General features: G+C 42.8%; 1 protein-coding gene across 1 annotated transcript in view; it reads left to right on the top strand.

The window, feature by feature from the left end:
- The first annotated feature begins 285 nt into the window (after window positions 1-285).
- Window positions 286-27801, top strand: part of arhgef38 (Rho guanine nucleotide exchange factor (GEF) 38) — a 97302-nt gene continuing 69786 nt past the window's right edge. The window contains exon 1 of the mRNA XM_073042386.1: window positions 286-534. Coding sequence (XP_072898487.1) covers window positions 363-534 — 172 coding nt within the window. The 5' untranslated portion in view covers window positions 286-362. The remainder of the gene's footprint in view (window positions 535-27801) is intronic.

Genomic DNA, 27801 nt, shown 5'->3' on the forward strand with positions numbered 1-27801 from the left:
ACCCACGGTCAACCACTAGGAACATTTTCTTCCCCTCCAACATCAGATTTCTGAATACTGACAATGCATCTGACTTTGATTCTGACCTTATAACTCTCAGAGTCTATAACTTCCAAGAAAATGTTTATCCCTTTAAATTTTAATTGTTTAGCCGTCTCGTTGGCTTTTTCTAGGAACACTTTTCTTACGCGTTGCATTCCTATTTAAATGAAACATCGTACGAGTGGAAGTTGAAGCCAGGAGCGGGGCTGAGACGTGACGTGTTGCAGGTGAAGTTAGCCGGAGTTGTGTGAGTGGGAGGAGCCGGGCGGGCAGCCGCCGAGTACGGGTGAAGGGAGGCATTCCTCTCCAACAGCGGGGCAATGGAGGGCGGCGCGGGTCCGAAGCGCAAGAACCTCGGCTTCTTCAAACCCAGGCTGTACATGCTGGAGCGGCGCCGCACCGACACCATCATCGCGCAGGCAGAGGAGGAGAAGAGCAGTAACCTGCGCAGGAGCCAGTCCGATCGCAGCGAGTACAGCCAGAAGCTGAAAGGTAGGAGGGGGAGACGGGGAGGGGGCAGAGAGCGATCCAAGAAGGGAGGTAAAGGAGAAAAGGGGGAAATGAGGGAGAACATGAGCAGGGAGATGGGGAGAGAAGGGACTGAGAAAAGTCAGGTGGGAGAGGAGGGGAGACCTTAGGGTGGGCGAGGAAGAAGGAAGAGAGGAGAGAATGTGTGGAGCAAAGATTGAGGAGAGAGAAATGAGAGTAAGGAAAGCAGAAGGGGAGAAAGGAGAGAGGAAGTGGATGAGAGGGATAGAAGGGCAGGGGAAAAGAATGGAGTTGATGAGAGCAGAGGGAAGAGAGAACGCGGGATAGAGAAGGGGACAGGAAATGAATGGGAAATGAAAAGGGTGAGGGAAAAGGAAGAGAGGGTTGAGGAGGAAGATTAAATCAGGGAGAAAAGACAGGAATGGAGAAGGGAGAGTGCTAGGAGAATGTAAATGACAGGCAGAGAGAAGCAAAGGGAGAAGGGGAGTGGATTAAAGTGAATCCAGGGAGAGAATAAACACAAGTTATTCCCGTCCAGCTCCCTAGGATGGCGTCTGCCAGCTCCCCAAGCTCCAAGGTTCTAGGGGTCCAGGGTTTGTGTGTTATGGAGGTTACAGCAGCGACGTCAGGTGCCAAGGGCAGTGCTCTGAGCCTCTTGTGGCTCTGTCTTACAGCAGGTTCACTGTTGTAATCAGAGGAAATAAATCTGTGTGTGTTTTACACAGGGCGTGAGTGGTGGTCACACTCCCATAGTAACTGAGCACTCTCTGCAGACTTGGGTCCAGTCCGTACTGGATCTTTCACGTTCTCATCTCTTTATCAGACCCCTCCTTATCCCCATCTCCACAACCTCCTTTTAAGATTTCTGCTCCCTTCTGATTCGAATCTCTTGGGATGTATTGATCCATTCAAAGTAGGTAGAGGACAATCCAACAGCTGCTAAAGAGTAAGGAGTTATTCCAGTTTCCTAGATAACATTTCTTCACACAGTGCAGAGACCCCAGAATAGCTTTTTTGTTGGTTATTGAGTTCCCAAAACATTAACAATACAGGGTTATTAATACAAACACTTACTTTAAAAACATAAATCTCTATTAGCACTATCCAAAGATGATCTTTTGCACAGAGATGCCTTGAGGATATGATTGTATGTACATGTAGGCCCAGTGGCACTTTTTGGGTACACATGTACACCTGCTCATTAATGCAAAGTATCTAATCAGCCAATCGTGTGGCAGCAACTCATTGCATAAAAGCATGCAGACATGGTCAAGAGGTTCAGTTGTTGCTCAGACCAAACGTCAGAATGGGGAAGAAATGTGATCTAAGTGGCTTTGGCCATGGAATGATTGTTGGTGCCAGATGGGGTGGTTTGAGTATCTCAGAAACTGCTGATTTCCTGGGATTTTCACATACAATGGTCTCAAGAGTTTACAGAGAATGGTGCAAAAAACAAAAGAAAATGTTCAGTGAGCAGCAGTTTTGGGGGCGAAAATGTTTTGTTAACGAGGGAGATCAGAGGAGAGTGGCCAAACTTGTTCAAGCAGACAGGAAGGCAACAGTAATTATAATCATGTGTTACAACAGTGGTGTCTGAAGAGCGTCTCTGAATGCACAACACATCGAACCATGAAGTGGATGGGCTACAGCAGCAGAAGTCCACGAGCACACACTCAGTGGCCACTTTATGAGGTAGAGGAGGTTCCTAATAAAGTGACGACTAAGTGTAGTTCGGGTATTGACTTAAGCTTTAACATCTCTTAAATTATTTTGGTGCACATTTTTAGAAAGTGGTTTAGTGATTTGGAAAGTAAATTTACAAGGATGATATTGGGACTTGAAGGCATGAGTTATAGGGAAATGTTGAATAGGTTAGGACTTCATTCCCTGGAGTGTAGGAGAATGAGGGAAGATTTGATAGAGGTATGCAAAATTATGGGGGGTATGGATTGGGTAAACGCATACAGGCTTTTTCCACTGAGCTTGGATGAGATAAGCAATAGAGATCATGGTTTAAGAGTGAAAGGTGAAATATTTAAGGGAAACATTAGGGGGAACTTCTTCACTCAGAGGTGGTGTGAGTGTGAAATGAGTTGCCAGTGGAAGTGTTGGATGCAAGTTTGACTGCAATATTTAAGAGAAATTTGGATAAGTACATGGATAGGAGAATTATGATCTCAGTGCTGAAAGATGGGACTGGGCAGACTTCGTCTATTTATTATTCAGACCTGTAGCCTGAACTACTTCTAAGACCATGAAACGTAGTAGAATTAGGCCATTTGGCCCATCAAGTCTGCTAGCCTTTACACCAAGGCTGATTTATTATCACACTCAACCCTGTTCTCCTGCTTTCTCCCCATAACTTTTGATGACCTGACTAATCAAGTGTCTCTGATCCTCTGTTTTAAATATACCCAATGACTTGGCCTCCATAGCTGTCTGTGCAAACGAATTCCACAGACTCACCAACCTCTGGCCAAAGAAATCTGTAGTTTGTTTGCTGTCAATATGTCAAGGATTTGGGTCCTGTTCAATGCTGTGAAGTGTAGCTCTGATCTTAAAGTAATTTCAGTTATTCATTGTATCTGGTCACTCTTCGTGCTTCTGGGTGTTGCCACCCGCACGCCTGTAAGTCTGGGCAAGTGATTCGGTGATGCATGGCTGAGGTGCAGCAGAGGGTTAAAGATGAGCTCATTCTCAAGTGAGTCACTGTGTAATCAGAGCCTGTTCCTTGTTCAGGTACAGCCCATATCATATGGACTCAGATTTACCTGAGCCAACAGGTGTATAGCAGAGTGCATGATGTAATGTGTGAATAGTTCCGAGGAACAGGTGCATTTTTCCAAAGCACAGACTTAACTGACCGACGGCAAAAATTCACAAATCACTATAGGCACCAGAGAAATGTCATGGTCATAGAGGGTTGATAATTATTTAGAATGTTTGCACTTTCCAGGAATTGCTCAGGGGGTTTATGCTGTTGGACTGCCTGCTTCAGTTTCTTAAACTTGTGTCCTTTAATTTAAAGTTTCGCTGCTTGTGAGCGGCATTTGTGTTTGCATTTGTGTCGTGCTCAAAACAAGGGTGAAACAGTAAACCGGCTGTCACAGTTCAACCAAATGATGCTGGTACCTGCTCGCCAAGGTGACCTACCTGGATGACCTACGGCCCAGATGCTTTGCACGGGAGGAGCACCACCGCATGCTCCTCCTGAGATGGTGTCAGGCCCATTGCAATACAAGGAATTGAGCTTTTGCTAAAGTTATTGGGACAAATTCACAACAATGAACAACGCAGCCCAGGAACAGGTCCGGTGGCTCACGGGTGCTATGTCAACCTAATTAAACTAGTAATTAAATACTGGACTAAACTAATCCCTTTCGCCTGCACTATGTTCTTATCTGTCCTTTCTCTGCACATTCATATGCCTAAGGGGCTTTTAAGCGCCTCTATTGTATTTGACTAGTACAATAAGATGGACTCATCCACAGAGAAGGTGCAGGGTGGATAGACAGTAAGGTGCAAGGTCACTACTTCAGTTTGACCCTGCGCCTTCTCTGCACTGTAACACTCCACACGGTGTATACTGCACACTGTTAGTTTTACCTTGTACTACCTCAGTGTTTCAGTCTGATAAGTTGATCAGTAAGGATGGTGTGCAAGACAAGCTTTTCACTGTAACTTGGTGCATGTGACAATAATATACCAATTTAGCCACCTACGGCCTCACATTCAAGGCAGCCAGCACTCTCTGGAGAAGAAAATAGGCTCTTCAAATCTCCTTTGAGCTTACCCCTCCTCGCCTTAAATGTATGCCCTCTAGAATTATACATTCTGACATGGGGAGAAAGACGCTGGCTGCCTACTCTATCTATCCCTCTCATAATCTTATACACCTCTGCCAGGTCTCCCCCCAGCCCGGATCTGCTGCTTCAGAGAAAACAACCCAAGCTTGTCAACCTTTCTTTACGTCACACTCTCCCCAGGGCAGCTCGATAGGGCAGTGGTTAGCACAATCGCTTTACAGCGGCATTGATCACCAATCTCAGTTCGATTCCCACTGTCATCTGTAAAGAGTGTGTACCTCATCGCTGTAACTTCCACCACGTTGTTTTCAAAACTAGGGTTAGTAAGTTGTGGGCATGTCACGTTGGCGCTGGAAGCATGCCAATACTTGTGGAATTCCCCCAGCACAATCCTCGCTAATTTTACAGTACTTGACATAACTCATTTCACTGCATGTTTCAATGTTTCGATGTACATGTGACAAATAAAGCTAATCTTTATCTATAATGCAGGCAGTAACCTCTCCTGCACCCTCTTACACATACTTCCTCTAATGACATAACCAGAAAAGTATACAATTCAAATTAAACTGCATTGCAAAAAATAGCTGATTTGCATTTATGTGGCATTTTTTACTGTGGTAACGCCCCCCCCCAGACACACTTATGAATTAGGTTCTGTCACTAAACCACGTACACAATATTAGACAGGTGATCAAGGAATGAGTGTGTGTTAAAGGGGAAGTGTAGAGTGTTTGGAATTTTGTCAAGAGAAGGTGTGGTTGTCATTGACGGGGAATTGGAATTTGGACGCTGGATCTGGAAGGGTGCCTGGTTCTCAGAAACAGGGAGGGATTTGTAGAGTGATACAGCGTGGAATCAGGCCCTTCAGCCAACTCATCTATGCCAGCTAAGTTACCCACTAAGATGGTTCCATATGCTCGCGTTACATCTGGCAGCTCTAAATGAAACTGCTCCACGGTTAGATTGTATGGAGGGATGACATGGTTAATGCTGGCATTATATAGGAACATATAGCTCATCAGTGACATTGTTTACAAATGATAGATGTTTGAGTGGAGAGCTGTCACAGATTCACGTGATGAGGAGTCAGAAGGCCATTGATTTTACTATTAATTACCCAGTGAAGGAGCAACAGTCAAAGAAATCACTCTTACAGTAAAGTTCAGAGTAAATTTGTTATCAATGTACATACCTGTTACCCTATACCACCCTGAGATTCATTTTCTTGCAGGCATTCACAGTAAATGCAAAGAATGGGAAAAAAATGGACAAACAGCCAACTGTGCGATACAAAAAAAAACGAACAACATAATAATAAATAATTAAGCTGTAAAGTCCTTGAAAGTGAGTCCATAGGTTGTGGAATCAGGTCAGTGTTGGAGTGAGTGAAGATGAGTGAAGTTATCCACACCGGTTCAATAGCCTGATGGTTGAGGGTAATACATGTTCCTGAGCCTGGTGATTTGGGATCTGAGTTTCCTCTGCCATTTTCCTGATGGTAGCAGTGAAAAGAGAGATGATAGGGGACCCTGCTGACCGGTGCTGCTTTCCCACGACAATGCGCTGTGTAAGTGTGCTCAGTGTGGGGAGGGCTTTACCCGTGACCCGTGATGTACTGAGTACTTTTTGGAGGGTTTTCCGTACAAGGGCATTGGTGTTTCCATACCAGGCTGTGATGCGACCACTTTCTGAAAACATCAAAACCAAGCTCATGACCTCTGCCAGATAAAAGCTGGGTGCTCTTTTAATAAATGCCTTCGATGATGTTTATAAGTTTATAGCCTTTTCTGTTTTTATGGAATGTCATTAAATTCCAGGATGCTGTCCAAGTTGCATGCCATCTTGGACAATGACTCCCATCCACTCCGTAATGTACTGGTTAGGCACAGGAGTACGTTCAGCCAGAGACTCATTCCACTGAGATGCAACACTGAGCGTCATAGGAAGTCATTCCTGCCTGTGGCCATCAAACTTTACAACTCCTCCCTTGGAGTGTAAGACACCCTGAGCCAATAGGCTGGTCCTGGACTTATTCCCACTCGGCATGATTAACTTATTATTTAATTATTTATGGTTTTATATTGCTATATTTCTACACTATTCTTGGTTGGTGCGGCTGTAACAAAACCCAATTTCCCTTGGGATCAATAAAGTATGTCTGTCTGTCTGTCTGTAAATTCCTGAAATATCCTCTTACAAACTTTATAACTTTCACTTAATAAAAGATCCCAGGTCCTTCAGAGAAGCAGAACCAAATCCACACCTGTAAGGTAATAAAGCACAGCTTCAATCAAAAATTTTGACAATTCCTTCACTCTTCTCCCCTCACAGATGCTAATCAACTCGCTTAGTTCTTCCGGCAGTGAGCTTTGAGAGAGATATTGATGACTGATGCCTAAATGCTCGCTGATATGCTACACTGTCCCAACTGTTTAGTGATGCCTGAACATACCAATAGGAATATGTTCTGCTGAGCCTCCTGATTGTTATTGAATTTAATGACATTATAACTGATCTGTGACACAACGCCTGTGTGTGAACCATTGCCACATAGCCGTCAATCCATTTCAGTAGTCAGAAGTACGTCAGGCTCAGATTTAAAATCAACCAAAATTAAAGGTGGGTCCATTGCATTCTGCACAAGTCCATGTGTGCACAGGTGCAACGGAAAACTTACCTGCAGCAGTGTCACAGGCTCAGAGCATCAGATAAACAGAGAAACGGAAATTATACATTAAGTGTTACAAGAAGGAATACAATTAAACAAATTGTTTCATTAGTTCAATTAGAACAAAAAAGTTGATGAATTTATTAGTCACGTACTGAGGTACAGCATAAAGCTTCACACCATTCATACTGATCAATTCATTACTGGAGTGCATTGAGGTAATAAAAGAGAAAAACAAAACAGTGCAAAGCAAAGTGATATATCTGCAGTGCAGGTAAACAATAAAGTGCTGGGTGCTTAGTGAGGTCTCACGTCCATCTTATCATGTATTCTTATAAGCGTGGGGCGGAAGCTGTCCCCAAACCCAGTGGAACTTGCTTTCAGGTTTTTCTACCTTCTGCCCAGTGGGAGCGGGGAGAAGCGAGAATGTCTGGAGTGACTGGGGTCTCTGTTTATTCTGGCAGCAGGAAGTGTAGGTAGATCGCATGGAGGAGACTGGTTTCTATGATATGCTGAGCTGTGACCACAGCTCTGCAATTTCTCGCAGCCACATGGTCAGTGTGGTAGGGACCATTGGCAACGGATATGGCCGCCTTGATGCAGTGCCTCCTGTAGGTACTACTAAATGTCCACGAGTCCTCTCCATTTCTTCTTATGTTCCTGACATTTAAATTGTTATATCAGAATCGGGCTTAATATCACTGGCATATGTCATGAAATACCAGACCATGACACCAGCATTCAGGATGCTTTCAACAGGAGGTTTACAGAAGTTTTTAGAGTACTCACTGACATGCCTGAATCTCTTTAGCTTTCTATGAAAGTAAAGACACTTGGTGCATCTTGTGGTCCCAGCACAGGACATTAGTTTGTTGACATCTGACCTTCTTGCTGCAGAGTTCTGAGCCTTTCCTGCTGTCTGTATTGAGTGTTTTCCAATTCCACCCTGGTTTGAGCATTTGGATCCACTCGCAGATTCAAACTTTTGAACTTAAGACCACAAGGCAAAGGAGCAGAAGTCGGCCATTCGGCCCATCGAGTCTGCTCCGCCATTTCATCATGAGCTGATCCAATCTCCCCTTTAGTCCCATTGCCCTGCCTTCTCACCATAACCTTTGATGCCCTGACTACTCAGATACCTATCAATCTCTGCCTTAAATACACCCAATGACTTGACCTCCACTGCCGCCCATGGCAACAAATTCCATTGATTTTTTATGGCTAAAAAATTTTTTTCGCATCTCTGTTCTGAATGGGTGCCCTGCAGTCCTCAAGTCATGTCCTCTCGTACTAGACTCCCCCACCATGGGAAACAACTTTTCCACATCCACTCTGTCCATGCCTTTCAACATTCAAAATGTTTCTATGAGGTCCCCCCTCATTCTTCTAAACTCCAAGGAGTACAGTCCAAGAGTGATCAAACGTTCCTCATATGTTAACCCTTTCATTCCCAGAATCATTCTAGTAAATCGTCTCTGAACCCTCTCCAATGTCAGCACATCCCTTCTTAAATAAGGAGTCCAAATCTGCACACAGTATTCCAAGGGAGGTCTTACCAGTGCCTTATAGAGCCTCAACATCACATCCCTGCTCCTATACTCTATTCCTCTAGAAATGAATGCCAACATTGCATTCGCCTTCTTCACCACCGACTCAACCTGTGGAAATAGCTTCTCTCCATCTGCCCCACTAATTCCCCTTAATATCTTCAGCTTCAATCACAAGACAATTTCTTAAATACTAGAACCCAGTGGTATTGTAGCTCAGGAAGATGACCCAAACATTGGACTCTGACATAGCAAGAGGTGAGAGTATTTGCCCCAGAATTGTTTACATCACCTGAGAGTATGCCTCTTATTGAACAAAGAGAGATTGCTTTCTTAAAGCAGCTTGTTTGATGGAAAGTGAAGTGGAAACAACGGTGTGATCAAGGTAGTGAAGCAAGTCCCTGTAACTCCCTTACTGCAGAACTCCATCAATATGACATCCTGGATCAGAGATAAGGGGTTTTTACATATCCAAAGTGGATGCCTTAAAGAGTTTGTACTTACGCAAAGCTGATGATGATCTCAGACTTGAATTGTAGTGGTGACTATTTTATATATATTTAATATTTTATTATTTGTTAATTTATTAATGGTAATGTTACTTTATGTGTTGAGTTGTGAGTTATATGTACTGTGTTGTGCACCTTGGTCCAGTGCAACATTGTTTAGTTTGGCTGTATACAGGTATATGTTTGCATGCCAATACACTTGAACTTGAAAAGACAAGTGAAGTTGAACCTATTGTCATGTACATAAACATACTGATGTACAGGTACATTGACAAAGTTACCTGCAGCAGCACCACGTGCATGCAGGTATAGACAATAAGCTGAATATAAACTATACATAAATTATCCAAGACAATGAAGAGAAAGAGGAAAATAGATACCGTAGTTCAGTAAACAAGACATTAGTGCAAAAGCAGACACTGAAACAGTACTAAGTGATGCATAGTACAACAAAATAGACTCTTGACCTCAGAACTGACCTTGTTCCAGCCCTGCAGCATGACATCCAGCTGCTCTGCACTTTCTCTGTAACTGCAATACTTGTAAATCTGCCCACTGATATTATTTTACCTTGCACTGTTGTAATGAAATAATCTGTATGGATGTCATACAAAAGTTTTTCACTGTACCTTAGTACCTGTGACAATAGTAAACCAATCTGCAACTCCGTAACATTTGTAAATCACAACTAGTTAACAGCAGATGATATTTGATTGGCTCCTCGCTCAACCCTGGAACACGTAGACAGTGAAGATGTATACTTCAGGATGCTCTTCATTGACTACAGCTCAGTATTAAATACTAACATCCCCTCAAACCTAAACCTAAGCTTCAAGACTTTGGCCTCAATACCACCTTGTGCAATTGGATCCTTGATTTTGTCACTTGCAGACTCCAGATAGTTCGGATTCTCAACAGCATCTCCTCCATGATCTCCATCAGCACAGGTACACCACAAGGCTGTGTGTTTCCCACTCTGCTCTCCTCCCTTTACTCTGTGACTGTGTGACCAAGCACAACTCCAATCCAATATTTAGGTTTGCAGACTACATTACTGTCGTTGGCCGAATCAAAAGTGGTGACGAATCAGCATATAGGAGGGAGATTTGAAAATCTAGCTTGCAATAGCAACAACCTCTCACTCAATGTCAACAAGATCAAGAGCTAATTATTGACAAAAGGAGATCCACAAGCTAGTCCTCATCGATGGATCAGAGGTGGAGAAGGTCAACAACTTTAACTTCCTCAGTGTTACCACTACAGAGGATCTGTCCAGGGTCCAGCACATAAGTGCCATTATGAAGAAAGCATGACAACATTTCTACTTTCTTAGAAGCAATGACTCAGCATATCATCTAATATTTTGACAAACTGCTATAACTGTGCGGTGGCAAGTATATTGGCTGATTGCATCATGGCCTGATATGGAAACACCAATACCATTGAATGGGAAAGCCTGCGGAGAGTAGTTGGTACAGCAAAGTCCATCATGGGTAAAGTCCTCCCCACCATTGAGCACATCTAAACAGGATGCTGTTGCAGTAAAGCAACGACCATTATCAAGGACCCCGACCATCCAGCCCATGCTCTCTTTTCACTGCTGCCATCAGGAAGAAGGTGTAAGAGCCTCAGGACCCACACCACCAGTTCAGGAACAGTCATTACCCCTCAACTATCAAGCTTTTGAACCAGAGAGGATAACTTCACCCACCCCATCACTGACCTGTTCCCACAACCTATGGACTCACTTTCAAGGACTCTGCATCACATGTTCTTGATATATATTGCTTATTTATTATTATCATTGTTATTAACTGTACTATTGTTGTATTTTTATTTTTTCACAGCTCAAGCTGGTCTGTAATACAGGCATAGCCAAGTACACTCATTTCTCGATTACTAGGAACTTTCAGATCATTCTAGTGGTGTTTAGCATTGTGGTTTTCTGAAGATTTGCATAACTATTGCTGTGTAGGCCTAATTGTTTAATGCTATTGTGTAGTGACTTTGGGATGATATCAGTTACAGTCATTTCTATTGGGACAGTGTATATTTTGCCCTTTTCATGTTCCATAGTCTTTCCTCTTTCAATTTCCTCTTTTAATTCAGCATATTTCTGGTGTTTTTCGCTTATTGATTTCTGTATGTTATGTGTGTTTGGGATGGCGATATCTAAGTCGTTCTTGCTTGTTTATTCTGTGATATATCCAGCCGGTTATCATGGATTGTCCTATCAGTAATAATTGATAGTCAGAATATAATTTGTAGTACTCTGACTGTAAGCTGGATCAGGCTTTAACTTATAGTAAGGTATGGTGTCTTTTATGAGTTTATATTTTAAAGCAAATTTTTGGTAAATGATGCTTGGCACTTGATTGTGCCTGTGTAAATAATCAGGTTGAGTTAAACTGCTGCAAGATCCTGTAATGTGTGGGATTGTTTCTGGTTTCTCTTGTCATTTTCTACATTTATCATCATGAATTAGTTGGTCTTTTGTTTTGTGTTCACCACCGGGGCCAGTACTGGCAAAAGGAACCCTTCTGTTTCTGGAAGGAGGTCTCCGACTCTGAGCCAGGTCTTGATGCTTCCTGGTCAACATCTAGTCTGCTCAGACAGTGAGTTGCCTTCCATGGAGGATCATGCTCTTCCACTGGTTAACTTTTGCTTCTGTAGTGATGATTTCTTCATTTTTGTGTGTTGACCTTTATTTTAAGTGTTGTGGTGTGTACTTACCAGAATTGCGTACACTCACGTGGAGTACTGAATCCTGTTTTCGTTGATGAAGATGTATCCTTAGAAGTTTTATCTGACTGTTGTGTAATTTTTTTATGTTTGTTATTCCTCTTTATCCTTCTGTCCTAGGCAGTGCTAACCTAAGTGTATTTGGGTATGCATAGTGTTTTCTAAAATTTGTCATTTCAGTTCTTATTTTTCTTTGTAATTTTTCCAGATCGGTTTCAGAGCAAGATATTATACCAAAAGAATATGGATATAACAAAAGTGTTATGGCCTTTGTTATATTTTCACTGTTGAATCAAAATCCGGTTAATATCACTGGCATATGTAATGAAATTTGTTGTTTTTGTGGCAGCAGTACAGTGCAAAGCATAATCATAGAAAACAACTGAATTACAGCAAATGTATAATATCAAATAGCTGCATTAAATAAGTAGTGCAAAAATAGGAATAAAGAAGTTGTGAGGTTGAGTTCAATCTCCATTCAGAAGTTGGATGGCAGAGGGGAAGAAGCTGTCCCTGTATCATTGAGCATGTACTTCCTTCCTGATGGTAGCAACGAGAACAAGGCATGACCTGGTTGAGACTTTTTTAAGCCTAAAAGTAAATTCTGTTGGAAGTTTTCTTTTTATCACACTATGGTCTATTTTCTTTGCTTGTTGATATCCCAGATACTTCTATGCTTCATACTCATCCGTCGGTTGTATTGTATCCGCTGCTCTCTTTTGTATTCTACTAGTTCTGTTGCACCTTTCTTTATGTTTAATGTTCTGCACTTATCCAGTCCAAAGTTCATGTTTATATCTTTAGAAAATAGTTCTACTATTTGAATTAATCGCCTTAGCTTTGTAGATGAAGGAGCGTATAATTTCCAAATCAAGGTATAATTCGTATAGTTGTCTCTGATTTGATACCGGAATTTTGCCTGATTCAGTAAATTTGAGAGCGGGTTTAAAGCTAAACAAAACCATAGTGGGCTTAGAGAGTCGCCTTCGGTTTATTTTGATGTCACTGGCTGTTCTTTTTAGTTTGCTAATAGGGTGGTTTTAGTAAGCCAATGCTTCATCAGGTGTTGCAGGAATTTCACAAGTATTGGGTATAGTTTATATACATTAGGAGTTACTAACCATGAGTGTGGGACAGGTCAAATGCTTTTTGTAGTCAATATAACAATGTGGAAGATTTCTGCTTTTCCACCGGGTTTGATTTAGAAAGAATCTATTATCAGTTGTTCTTTACATCCTTTCATACCCTTATGGCATCCTTTCTGTCTTCTGCAAGAATATTGTGGTTATCTAAGTGAGTGGTGATTAGTTGTGAGATACACGGTACTACAATTTATAGATAGTTTGTAAGCGTAGTTTGATGGGCCATTTGTGATTCAGGATTTTTAATAATACTTATTACTTTCTTTTGCTTTCTGTATTTGCACATTGTTTGTCTGTACTGTTGGGTGCGGTCTTTCTTTGATTCTATTGTGTTTCTTGTATTTACTGTCAATAAGAAAATGAATCTGAGTTGTATATAGTGATATATGACCTACTTTGATAATAAATTTACTTTGCACTTTGAACATGGCTCCGGAGATGGTCTGCTTGGTACTTTTCCAGCTATTGCCCTCTTTGTAAAGCACAAAGGTTCAGCCAGCAAGCAGTTTTCTGTTCCCCGTGCTGTTTCTCCTGGTCTCTGGAGAAACCGGAGACTCCAACTTCTCCTTTCAAACTCTGGACACACTCCTGGAATGTCACTGTCTAATCCTCTCCTCTCTCTATCTTCACACATCTTCATTATTTTGGAATTACTGGATACTATCAGGAGCGGGAAGTCCAGTTTAGCTAGCTTTGGCTGTGCTCAGAAACTCTAGACTCCACCACTCAACCAGCCCCCATTTTGCAGGAAGAAGGTTGAGTCTCTTGTGAGACTTCAGTAGCCATTGATGAGATGTAGGCCTTGCTGGTAAGGCTCATCCCTACTCGCTGAGTTCCCAGGGACAACGAGTCATCCACATTGCTGTGTGTGAATTCACATACTGGGTTTTCAAGGCAGTTAGTGTTCAGTGCCCACCAGACTTTTCTGCAGATTAGGTAGCTATTTAAATCTCCAGTTAGCATGAATCTGTGTCTATAGTTCAGGCCTCTGGATTACTAATTACTGTTAGAACCAGAGAACATGGTTTTAAGGTAAGACGAGAAGCAGTTAATAGAAACCTGAGGGGAAACTTTTCCACACGAAGGATGGTATGTGTTTGGAACATGCTGCCAGAGGAGTGGTTAGAACTTGGGAAATTGGTTTATCATTGTCACATGTACTGAGGTTAAGGTGAAAAGCTTTGTTTTATGTACTGGCTGTACCATAGTAACATATTATCATAGTTTCATTGCAATAGTGCAGGAGAAAAGTACAGAATACAGACTAAAGAGTTACAGGAACAATGAGAGTGCAGTGCGGGATAACAATAAGGTGCAAGGCCATGGCAGTGTAGATTGTGAGGTCAAGAGTCCATCTTGTCGTACTAGGGGACCATTCAATAACAGTTTTATAACAGTAGGGGCAAGGTTCGCTTTTAACTTGGTGGCATGTGCTTTTAGGTAAGACACATGGACAGGAAAGACTTAGAGGGATGTGGGCCAAGTTTTATTTTATTTACTTGTTTAGAGATACAGGAAATTAACAGGTCCAATGAGCCAACGCCACCCAATTACACCCACGTGACTAATTAATCTGCTAACCCATACGTCTTTGGAATCTGGGAGGAAATCCACACAGTCACAGGGAGAGCATGCAAACCCCTTACAGACAGCGGCGTTAATTGAATTTGTGCCGCAGATGCCATAACAACGTTGTGCTACTGTGCTGCCCCAAGGGACCAGCTTTAATGGGTATGGGTGCACTGGATGGAAGGGCCTGTCACATGCTCAATGGACATATGAATACACTGCTATCATACTATAACCATATTCAGTCTGATATTGGAATGTCAGGTTTTGCTAGGCACCCACCCTCCCTATCCCGGAGGATCCAGGAAGCTGATTTGGCACGGGGAGTGCTACTCTGTCAACGGTGCGCTCTTTCAGATGAACCTTTACAAATGAGCTCAGATGGCATGACATATAAGGCCACAAGACATAGGAGCAGAATTAGGCCACTCAGCCCATCCAGTCTGCTCCACTATTCTATCACGGCTGATTTATTATCCCTCTCAACCCCATTCTTCTGCCTTCCCCGCATAAGCTTTGACACTCTGACAATTGAAGAAACTGTCATCTTCCACTTTAAATACACCCAGTGACTTGGCCGGCACAGCCGTATGTGGCAATGGAATCCACTGATTCACCACCCTCTGGCTAAAGGAACTCCTTACCTCTGTTCTAAATGTGCATTCCTCTATTCTGAGGCTGTGCCCTCTGGGCCTAGACTCCATCATTATAGAAAACATCCTCTCCAAATCCACTCTAGGCCTTTCAATATTCGACAGGTTTTGATGAGATGCCCCCAGCATTCTTCTAAACTCCAGTGTGTACAGGGCCAGAGTTATCAAATGCACTTCGTACGTTAACCCTTTTATTCCCGGAATCATGAACCTTCTCTGGTCCATCTCCAATGCTAGTACTTCCTTTGTTAGACAAGGGGCCTAAAACTGCTTACACTATTCCAAGTGTGGTCTGACCAATGCCTTATAAAGCCTTAGCGTTACATCCTCGCTTTCGTATTCTAATTCTCCAAAATGAATGCTAACATTGCATTTTCCTTCGTTACCACTGACTCAACCTGCTAGTTAATCTTTAGGGAATCTTGCACAAGGATTCCCAAGTTCCTTTGCACCACTGATATTTGAATTTTCTGCCTATTTTGAAAATAGTTATCACATTTATTCCTTCTACCAAAGCCCATGACCACACACTTCTCTACACTATTTTCCACCTGCCTCTTCTTTGCACATTCTCCTAATCTGTCTAAGTCCATCTGCAGACTCCCTGCAACCTCAACACCACCAGCCCCTCCAGTTATCTTCATATAATCTGCAAACTTGGCCACAAAGCCATCAATTCTGTCATCCAAATTGTTGACATATAACATGAAAATAAATCGTCCCAACACCAAACAAGACATCTTCAAAGATGCCCGTAGTATCTATGACATCTTCAAGGAGCAGTGCCTCAGAAAGGCGGCATCCATTATTAAGGACCCCCATCACCCAGGATGTGCCCTGTTCTCACTGTTACCATCAGGTAGGAAGTAGAGAAGCCTGAAGGCACACGCTCAATGATTCTGGAAAAGCTTCTTCCCCTCTGTGCCATTGATTCCTAAATGGACATAGAACCCAGGAAACTACCTCACTTTTTAAAAAATATTATTTCTGTTTTGCACTATTTTTAATTTGACTATTTAATATACACTCCTGCACTCAGACACATGCACTAAGTTAATAAATTTCACGACATATACCGGTGATATTAAACCCAATCCTGATTCTGTTTCTGAACCCCTGCGGAACACCAGCGGCTAAACAGAAAAGGCCCCTTTATCCCTTTATTCCCATTCTTTGCCTCCTGCCAATCAGGCAATTTAGTTCTTTCCTGTAAAACCATGGGCTCTTGTTAAGCAACCTCATGCGTGGCACCTTGTCAAAGGCCTTCTGAAAATCCAAGTAAATAACATCACTCACTTATTTGTTAGGCAAGATTTCGCCTTGAGGAAACTATGCTGACTTTAATATCCATCAGCACTCTTTGAAGAGTAAGGAAGGTGACTCCAACCACCCATCCTCCCTCCTCCACCCCTCATGTCCTGGTCAATAATTGTCCTTCTATAACGTCACTGGAAGTACACTGTGTGTCTCAACACTCTGTCATCATTGCCTGTAGCACAATAGTGTGTATGTACACTTTACCTGCTTTGGCATATCTTGGAGTTACTGACTTGCACTACGGAACTGATTATTGTGCGCCTCCTTCCTCATACCTGTGGTTTCCTCACCTAGGTGATGATGAGAAAAACCTGACAGCTGTTTCCTTGAAGCCTTTTGTCATGTACAATAGAAAGTGTGGAGTGAAGCCTCTTCAGTTCAGTGTGTGATGAGCTGCTCTCTGTTTTTCTTTACAGTACTGTGAAATGCGGTCTCTGACTTCAGTCCTGGCACAGCACCAAAATGCTGCTGGGTCTTGAAGTCCAAGTTGTACAGTGTGTGTTTTTGAACACAAGGATGGCCTTGTGCCAGAATGTCACTAACTGTTTCCCTCCGTAGATTCTGCCTGACCTCTTCCAGAATTTTGGGTGTGGCTACAGTTCATCTTGAGGAAGGTCAGCCAGAGGATCTGAGATCTTCCAAAATAATGTTTATGTTGTGTCTTAAGGAGTCTTTGAACTACGATGTGACACTGAGCAGGAAATAGGGCAGTCAAGCTTGGATTTAAGGAAGCTGTTGTGTATTTACTATTTGAGTAATATTGTAAATATATTGTTTGATTAAGCATTCTTTGATGTTTACATAATTCACTACTGATTATATGTAAAAATGTGTAACTGGCATATTTGTTGTGCCTGCTCAGCATATGTGTGTGTCTCACTAAAAGCAGGATGAAGCACACATGAGTTATAAGACATAGGAGCAGAATTAGGCCATTTGGCCCATCGAGTCTGCTCCACCATTTCATCATGACTAACTCATTCTTCCTCAGCCCCAATCTCCTGCCTTCTCTCCATATCCCTTCATGCCCTGACCAATCAAGAATCTATCGACCTCTGCTTTAAATATACACAAAGGCTTGGCCTCCACAGCTGTCTGTGATAACAATTTCCACAGATTCACCACTCTCTGGCTAAAAAAATTCCTGCTCATCTCTGGCCTAAAAGGACATCCCTCTGTTCTGAGGCTGTGTCCTCTGATCTTAGACTCTCCCACCACAGGAAACATCCTCTCTACATCCACTCTATCAAGGCCTTTCACCATTCGATAAGTTTCACTGAGGTAAACCCTCATTTTTCTTAATTCCAGTAAATACATGCCCAGAGCTATCAAAGACTCTTCATAAGACAAGCCATTCAAACCTGGAATCATTTTTGTGAACCTCCTTTGAACCTTCTCCAGTTTCAGCACATCCTTTGTAAGATGAGTGGCTCAAAACTTCTCACATTACTCCATGTGAGGCCTTGCTGGTGTCATATAAGGTCTCTACATTACATCCTTGTGTTTTATATACTAGTCCTCTTGAAATAATTGCTAACATTCCATTTGCCTCACTCACCATAGATTCGACCTGCAAATTAACCTTTAGGGAATCCTGCACAAGGACTCCCAAGTCCCTTTGCACCTCAGTTTTTTTTGTATTTTCTCTCCATTTAGAAAATAGTCAACCCCTTCATTTTTTCTATCTAAATGCATGACCCTACACTTCCTGACACTATACTCTATCTTCCACTTCTTTGCCCATTCTCCTAATCGGCCCAAGTCCTTCTGTCACCTCTCTACTTCCTCATAACTACCCGGCTCTCCACCTGTCTTCGTATCATCTGCAAACTTTGCAGCGAAGCCATCGATTCCATCATCCAAATCATTAACATAACGTAAAAATGCTCAGTTCTAACACAGACCCCCGTGGAACACTAATAGTCAGCAGCAGCCAAATGGGAAAGACTCCCTTTATTCCCACTCTTTGCCTCCTGCCAATCAGCCACCGCTTTATCCATGCTAGAATCATTCCTGGAATACCTTGGGCTCACAGCTTGTTAAGCAGCCTCATGTGTGGCATCTTGTCAAAGCCTTTTGTAAATCCAAAAACAGAACTTTAACCAATAATCCTTTGTCTAACCTGCTTGTTATTTCTTGAAAGGATTCCAACAGATTTGTCAGGTAAGATTTCCCTTGAGGAAGCCATGCTGACTAAGGCCTATTTTATCAGGTGCCTTCAAGTACATCAAAACCACATCCTTAACAATTGACTCCAACATCAGACTAGCTGGCCTATAATTTCATTTCTTCTGCCTCTCTCCGTTCTTGAATAGTGGAGTTATATTTTCAAATTTTCCAGTTTTCTGGAACCATTCCAGAATCTAGTGATTCTTGAAAGATCATTACTAATGCCTCCACAATCTCTTCAGCTACTTCTTTCAGAAGCCTGGGGTGTACACCATCTGATCCAGGTGACTTGTGTACCTTTCAGTTTCCCAAGAACCTCTCTAGTTATGGTAACTTCACACACTTCATGGCCCTGACACCTAAAACATGCACCCTACTGTTAGTGTCTTCCACATTGAAGACTGATGCAAAATACTTATTCAGTTCATCCTTCATTTCATTGTCCCCTCATCACTACCTCTCCAGCATCATTTTCCAGTGGTCTGATATCCACTCTTTTACACTTTATGTATCTGAAGAAACTTTTGGTATCCTCTTTAATATTATTGGCTAGCCTATTTCTGTATTTCGTCTTTACCTTAATGAATTTTTAATTGTCTTCTGTTGGTTTTTAAAAGCTTCCCAAACCTCTAACTTTCCACTAATCTTTGCTTTATTATATGCCCTTCCTTTGGGTTTTATGTTGGCTTTGACTTCTCTTGTTAGCAATAATTGTGTCGTCTTGCCTTCAGAATACTTCTCCCTCTTTGGGATGTATGTATCCTGTGCCTTCCGAATTGCTTTTTGGAAACTCCAGCCATTGCTGCTCTGCCATCATCCCTGCCAGTGTTATTCCAGGCTCCCATGTTTTTCTTTTAATTAATTTCCAGAGTTACAAAATGTAACAGTGGCCAGAAATTTTTTAAACACAAATCCATGATATTTACCTACCTGTTAAAGAACGTTTAAGTTTTTTAAAAAAACGCACAGCACAGTTTTTCAGAAGGGGAAAAAGACATTCTAATTGGGGAGAAAAGGCAGAAAGTAGACAGAATTCATGGTGAGTACCGGATGATCATAATAATAAATTTTAAAAAGCAGAAATGGCTGGCTACATCAGAAAGATAGAGGTGTTTCATTGCAACAGTTATCTACGGGATGTATGCTGAATGAATTGAGCAGTAATTTAAATCAAAATGAAAGATGAGTGTCAGTTTTGCTGAGTGTGATATGTGGAAAAGTATATAGTTTGCTTAGAAATTTGACTGCTCCAACCAAACCATCTGAACAACACAGACACACAAAGTGCTGGAGGGACTCAGCAGGGCAGGCAGCATCTATGGAAAAAAGCACAGTTGACATTTTCAGGCCAAATCCCTTCGGCAGGACTGGAGGAAAAAAGCTGAGTAGATTTGGATGTTCATCCAAGTGAGCTTTCCTGATTTCATAAAAGTAATGAAGGAACATTTAGAACCAAAGCCTTTGTTGATTGTAGAACACTTTAGGTTTTGTAAGCAGAATCAAAAGGAAGGGGAGTCCATTTCAACTAACATGGCTGAATTGAAGAAGCCATTTAAGCATTGTCAGTTCAGTGATGGGCTTAACAATGCACTAAGAGACCATATAGTTTGAGGAGTCTTACCAGAAAGCTTTCAAAAATGGCTCCTAACTGAAGCACAGCTCACGTTTAAAAGAGCAGTTGAAATCACTGTGTCAATGGAAACAGCAGCTAGAGATGCATTCAGAAATGAAAGTGAGAATGAACAAAATTGCAACATCTCAATAGAAACCTGCCTGGCCAAACAAATTCTGTTGCCATCATGGCAGGAGCTCTCATACACCAGACCAATGCAAGTTTAAAGGTGAAACTTGCAAAAAGTGCAACAAAGTACGACATATACAGAGAGCATGTCAGGCAGCCAAAAATAAAAGGACTGTTCAGGGAAGAGAAAAAGTTAAGTCAAGTCGTAGTTTCAAAAAGACCACTAATTTGCATGCTTTTGAAGAAAAATCTGAGAATAGTGACTGAGTATCCTTGAGATTTACCATGTGAAAACTAACAAGAGACGAGCAATATGCTTACACCAGAAGTGAACAGCCAATCAATAAAATGGAATTGGACTCCGCCTCGACTGTTTCAGTCATTTTACAAAATAAGTTAAATGGCATTTTGAAGGTGCTAAACTGAAACCTGCAGATATCTAACTAAGAACTAATACTGGAGAAAATATAACTCCTGTTGGAATGACATTCGTGCCAGTGAAATACAACAACCACCAGCCACGTTGGGCTTGTATATGGGGAAAACAGGAAAGCCAGAATTGGGGGCCATTGATTGGTTGAGACAACTGCAACGTGATTGGAGCTCCATCCACTATTTGCATGCCACATCCCTGGCAGTAGAGTCAACTGAAAGCAAATTAAGAAAGGTACTGGGTGATTCAGCAGTGTTCAAGGATGACACTGGAAAATTCAAGCATATCAAGGGTAAATTAGTGTGAAATGAAAATGCCCCACTCAAGTTTTACAAGCCTGTCCGGTTCCTTATTCCATCCGTGATAAAGTCACCAGGGAGCTAGATTGCATGGAGGCTGAAGGAATTATTTCTGAGGCTGAGTGGAGCCCATGGACAATGCCAGTGGTCCCAGTGGCCAAGAAGGATGGGTCTGTCAGGATCTGTGGTGATTTTAAAGTCTCCATCAACGGTACTGAAATTTAATCAATATCCTCTGCCCAGGATAGAGGATACCCTTGCACAACTTTCTGCGTGATGTACTTGGCTGAGGCCTACCTACAGATGGAGATGGAAGAAGAGTCCAAAGTGTTTCTCACCATGAATACTCACGAAGGGCTTTATCACTATACAACAAAGTGCCTGCTGGTGATGATAAACCTGATTCTGATTTTTTTTGGAGTAGCATCTGCACCTGCACTTTGGCAAAAAGACTCTAAGATATATGGGCAGAATTAGGCCATTTGGCCCATTGCCTCAGCTCCGCCATTTCATTATGGATGATCCAAATTTCCTCTCCGCCCCAATGTCCTGCCTTCTCCCCATATCCCTTCATGCCCTGACCAATCAAGAATCTATCAGCCTCAGAAAGCTATGGACCAGGTGCTCCAAGGCTGTCCAGACACTCAGTGTTATCTCGATGACATCATTGTTACCAGTAAGGATGCAAGGAACATCTCCAAAATGTTAAAAAGATTATAGGCTCATGTGAAATTTAAAAATTAGCAAAATTTATTGTGATCACACCATTGATGTAGAAGAATTACAAAAGTGTTCTGAGAAAATCCAGGCAGTGGTGGATGCCCCAAGGCCAAAGGAAGTGTTGCAGTTGCAATGTTTTAGAATATGTCAATTACAGTAACAGGTCCCTGCCAAACCTGGCTACCGTGCTCCACCACTTGAACTCATTGCTACAGATCGGGAAGAAATGGCAAATCACAAAGCAGTGTGAGGTGGCTTTCCAAAAGACAAAGGAAACAGTGATGTCAGATTATTGTACTCACACATTACAATCCACATTGTCCAGTGAAGCTTGCCCGTGCCACCTCGCCTAATGCAGTTCTGTCAGATGTTATGAGTGATGGAAGTGAATGCCCATAGCCCTTGAATCCCATTCCCTTACTGCTGCAGAGAAAAATTATGCACAGATTGACAAAGGCCTTGATTCTGCTCTGGGGTGTAAATGTTTCACCCAGTACTTGTACAGGAGAGAGTTTACTCTCATTACTGATCATCAGCCTCCAGTGTCCATTTTCAATCCACAGAAGGGTTTTCCACTGACAACAGCAGCATGAATGCAGACATGGACCCTGTTTCTTACAAGATCGAATTCAAGAGGACCACTCATCAGCAGAGATGATCCAAAGGGAAGCCAGAAAAGGCCCCATACTGTCTTGGGTCTACATAGCCACCCAAAGTGGCTGAAATGTGGAGCAGAAGTTCCAGTTTCCCCATTTTTACCAGCGCCAGGATGAAGTTGACTGGGGTTTCCTTATGTGTGAATTGAGAGTTGTTATACCATTAAGCTGAGAGCTAAAGTCTTGTAGTAGCTGCGTCATGCCAGTCATCTAGGATCAAAAGTGTCGGCTGGAAGCTTTGTCTGGTGTCCTGGGATAGATCAACAGATCAAGTTGCTTGCCATGCACTGTTTGGGATGCCAACACGTCCAGAAGATGCCAAGAGCAGTGCCTCTCCATCCCTGGGAATGGCCTGCATTGCCCCGACAGAGGATCCACGTGGATTTTATCAGATCATTCGTGGGCAGACATTTCTTGGTAGTAGTGGATGCAGTTGCAAAGTGACCAGAAGAGTTTCCAATAGCTTCCACTGCATCCTTGTTGATGTGTTGAGAAACCTCTTCTCAAGAACTGGTGTTAAAGAACAATTTCAATCTTTCCTGCAAATAAATCCCATTACACCTATACCATGCCACCCAGCTACAAGTGGCTTGGTGGAAAGGTTTGTCCAGGGACTAAAGAACACACCACGAACAATGTCAGTAGTACACAATAAACTGACACTGAGTCAGAAGCTCGCCAATCTCCTGCTTGCATATCGCGATACAGCGCACTCCATCCACAACCATCAGCTCACTAGCTGGGTCGTCCCGTGTGCTCATGCTTGGATCTCCTCAGTCCCACTCTCAGAAGGAGCATGCAGGATGAAGAGCCGAGACAAATTGAGGGCTCCTCAAACAAGGTTTGATGTTTCACTCCTGAACAAGCAGTCCTGGCAAGGGACTGCAGAGGTGATGAAAAGTGGGTACTTGGCAAGGTTAAGGACAGAACTGAACCCCTCTCCTATCAATGGAAGTTGCATTTGATGTCATCTGGAGACGAGACATCGATCAGTTGGGAAGAACAGAGTCCACTGTTAGGGAAGAAAGGTGTCCAGAGCTGTCAGAACCACTTGCTGCGGTTTCAGAATCTATATCGATGTAGATGCATTCAATATTGAGTTGGAGTTTATAGTTAAGCGGCAAGGAGTGCATTTAATATTTCAGTAATATTTGATTAATATTGTAAATATATTACTTCGTTAAGCATTCTTTGTTTACATAATTCATTCTGGGTTACATGTAAATATATGAAATGCATATGTTATTAAGGCACCGCATCATATGTGCTTGCCTCACCACAGTAAAACGAAGCGTACACGAGTTATCCCAGGTCCTGTGTTTCTCTTTTGGTTAGTTTCTGGAGTTACAACATATACCAGACGCCTTCAGAGGGGGAAAAAAAAAGAATGGATTAAGGAGAACACTCCAGGACATGACCATTTGGAGAAGGATATCAAGGGCTTTATGAAGAATGAATCAGACCGCATTTGGAGTATTGTGAGCAGTTTGGGATCTCATATCTAGAAAAGCATGGACTGGCATTGGAGAGAGTCCAGAGGAAGTTTACAGGAATGATCCCATGGATAAAAGGCATAATGTATGAAAAGCGTTTGATGACTCTAGGCCTGCACTCGTTGGAGTTTAGAAGAATGAGTGGGATCTCATTGAAACCTGACGAAAATTGAAGTGCATGTGGGGATGATGTTTCCAAAAGTGGGAGAGTTTAAGACCAAAGGGCACAGCCTCAGAATTGGAGAATGTCCCTTTAGAACAGAGATTAGGAGAAATTTCTTCAGCCAGGGATGGTGAAATTGTGGAATTCATTGTCACAGACTGCTATGGAGGCCAAGTCCCTAGGTAATATATAAAAAGAGTGTCAAAGGTTATGTGGAGAAGGCAGGAGAATGTGGTTGTGAGGGAGAATAAATCAGCCATGATGGAATGATGGAGGAAACTTGATTGGCCAAAGGACCCAATTCTACTCCTGTGTCTTATGATGTTACCTTTAAAACCTGGTGCCTCAAGGAGGCGGCGTCCCCTACCAGGACATGCCCTCTACTTATTACTACCATCGAGGAGGAGTTACAGGAGCCTGAAGACCCATATTCAATATTTTAGGAACAGCTTCTTCCCCTCTAGATTTTTGAACGGCCTGTGAATACTAATTCATTATTCCTCCTGTTGCACTTTTCTGTAGCTTATGGTAATTTTTATGTATTGTGCTGTACTGCTACCAAAAAACACAAATTTCACGATGTATGTCAGTGATAATAAACCAGATTCTGATTTCTCCAAGGCGATTGAATAGATAAGACTTGGAGTGCCAGAAAAATATCAGCCAATTTATATAAAACCTTTTTAGAATGGCCAGGGGGATTGGAGATATTAAAGAGCAGTAGTAACACTAAACATAAGACCAGAGCATGTGTAGACCGTTTGGCCCATCGAGCCTGCTCTGCTGTTTGCTAATCTGATGAAGCCACATATATGGAGAGGGTTCAAAAGAGGTTCACCAGGATGCTGTCCTGGATAAGGAGAGGTTGGAAAAACTTGGATTGTTGTCTCTGAAGTGTTGGAGATGAGGGGAGATTTGATAGAAGCGTATAAAGTTAAGAGAGGGATAGATAGTGTAGAAAGTCAGGCTAGAATTGTCAAACACTAGAGGACAGACCCTTGATGAGAGGGGGAAAGTTTAAGGGAGATGTGCGGGGCAAGTGTTTTTTTCCTTTACACGGAGAATGCCAGCTGCCCAGAACAGACTGTTGGGGTAGTTTCACCTCATATTACAAGGATGTCGCTTTAGAACAGAGATAAGGAAGAATTTCTTTAACCAGATGATTTATAATAAATAGTATGTACAACAGCACAGTCAATATAGCATAGAAATACAGTTGTGTCAGCATGAGTTAATCAGTCTGATGGCCTGATGGAAGAAGCTGTCCCAGAGCCTGTTGGTCCTGGCTTTTATGCTGCAGTACTGTTTCCCAGATGGTTTCCCAGGTGGGGTGACTCGGGTCCCAATGATCCTTTGTGTCCTTTTTACACACCTGTCTTTGTAAATGTCCTGAATATGGGAAGTTTGCATCTACAGATGTGCTGGGCTGTCCGCATCACTCACTGCAGAGTCCTGGGATTGAGGGAAGTACAGTTCCCATACCAGGCAGTGATGCAGCCAATCAGAAACTTCTTAAGATTTGAGGACTCATGCCAAATTTCTTCAACCGTCTGAGGTGAAAGAGGTTCTGTTGTGCTTTTTTCACCACACAGCCGATATGTAGAGATCACGTGAGATCCTCGGTGATGTTTATGCCGAGGAACTTAAAGCTGTTCACCCTCTCAACCCCAGGTCCATTGATGTCAATAGGGTCTAGCCCATCTCCATTCCTCCTGTAGTCCACAACCAGTTCCTTTGTTTTTGCGACATTGAGGGAGAGGCTTTTTTGACACCACTGTGTCAGGGTGATGAATTCTTCCCTGTTGTTATTTGAGATGAGGCCAATCAATGCAGTATTGTCAGCAAATTTAATTAGCAGATTGGAGCTGTGGGTGGCAACACAGTCATGGATATACAGAGAGTAAAGGAGGGGTCTTAGTACACAGCCCTGAGGGGCACCTGTATTGAGAGCCAGAGGGGTGGAGGTGAGGGAGCCCACTCTTACCACCTGCCGGCGATCTGACAGGAAGTCCAGGATCCAGCTGCACAAGTCAGGGTGAAGGGCCACAATGACTTGTCACTGTGTCTTTGCAACCTCTTTGTTTACTATGAACATGCGATCAGGATGTGCACAGACTTCTGACTGCATTTTATTTGCATGTATTTGTTAAAGTTACCTTACCTCCCAAAGCCAGAGAACAGGATGCACTAGAAACAGTTTACATTGTGGCCTGTGCCTTGTGTATGCAGGATTATAATGCGCTGATGTCATAGATTTGGAGAGTTATGCATGGAAGCAGACTCTTAGCACCAACCAGCCCATGTCAACCGCTTCCTTGCCCTCGTCCACCGTCCCAACATGCCATGGCGGTCGGTCTTCCCACCTGGAGGTGAGGAGGGTCCCCACTGGAAGTCCCTTTATGAGGGGGTTCTTCCCATGCATCTGGGGGATCTCGGCTGAAGGGTACTGCATAGAGCGGTGTCCTGCAATAAGTTCTTTAGTTTGTACATGAATCTCCCACCGGCATGTCATTTCTGTGGGCTGGAGGAGACCGTGTACCACGTGTACCTGGAGTGTGCAAGGCTGCAGCCCCTTTTTGCGTATTTGTGTGGGCTGCTTCTCGCCTTTTGGTTGCACGTTAGCCCCACCCTATTTATATATGGTCATTCAGTAAGGAGGGGAGCATGGAGGGATGAGGATGTCCTTGTTAACTTGCTCCTGGGGCTGGCGAAAATAGCCATCTGAGGGTCTTGGAAATGGGTGGCGGGAGGATCTACCCAGGCAGTCTGCCTGGCAATGTTTAGGGGGTATGTTCGTGCCTAGGTAAATATTGAAAAGGAACACACACAGTCCACAGCGACTTTAGAGGTGTTCCGGGACCATTGGGCTCCGTGGGGTGTAAATGCCATCATTGATAGAGACGGGAACATTTTGGTTTAATGTGTATTGTGTATTTGTAGTGGAGTAATTGTGTTAGTCACTGTTTTGTATATATTGTATAGCACCGATATTTGTAATAAAGAAATTTTGTTTAAAAAAAAGATTCCCTTTTAAGCTGGCCGCACTTGTCTGCATTTGGCCCATATCCCTCTAAGCTTTTCCTAATCCAGGTACCTGTCCAAATGTCTTAAAATGTTGTGATTGGATCCACAAGTACCCCTTCTGTCAGCTCTTTCCATGCAATGGGAACTCCCGCATGTATGGTTCTTGTATATTTGGGCATTAATGGCTCTTTGCCACCTTCACATCACTTTCCCACTGAGCCCAGAATCTCGATGGAATTTTGTCCCCACCAGTTCCCAGTTCTTAAGGACATGTAAGTACCAACAGATCCGGTGTTAGCCAGTGCAACAGCGTCCTAAAATTAATTACACCCATTGACACAAAATCTTTCAGTAACACCGACTGAGAATCAAATAAGATGTGGAGTGCTGGTGTGGCGGGGTGACTCATGCTGGAGTTGTTGATGCCTCCCACTCACTTGTGTTCGCTCCGCAGAAGACAAGCTGTACTGTACTTCGACTACAGACTGCTGCAACCTGCATGAACTCAGGGACTTGACGATATATCTTCTGTGTGACTGTATTTTCCTGCTATCTTATACGTGCTCTGTGTCTGGTGCAGTGTACGACTGTTAGCACTACGTTTTGCACCTTGGCC

Source organism: Hemitrygon akajei, chromosome 4 (assembly GCF_048418815.1).
Source record: "Hemitrygon akajei chromosome 4, sHemAka1.3, whole genome shotgun sequence".
NCBI lineage: Eukaryota > Metazoa > Chordata > Chondrichthyes > Myliobatiformes > Dasyatidae > Hemitrygon > Hemitrygon akajei.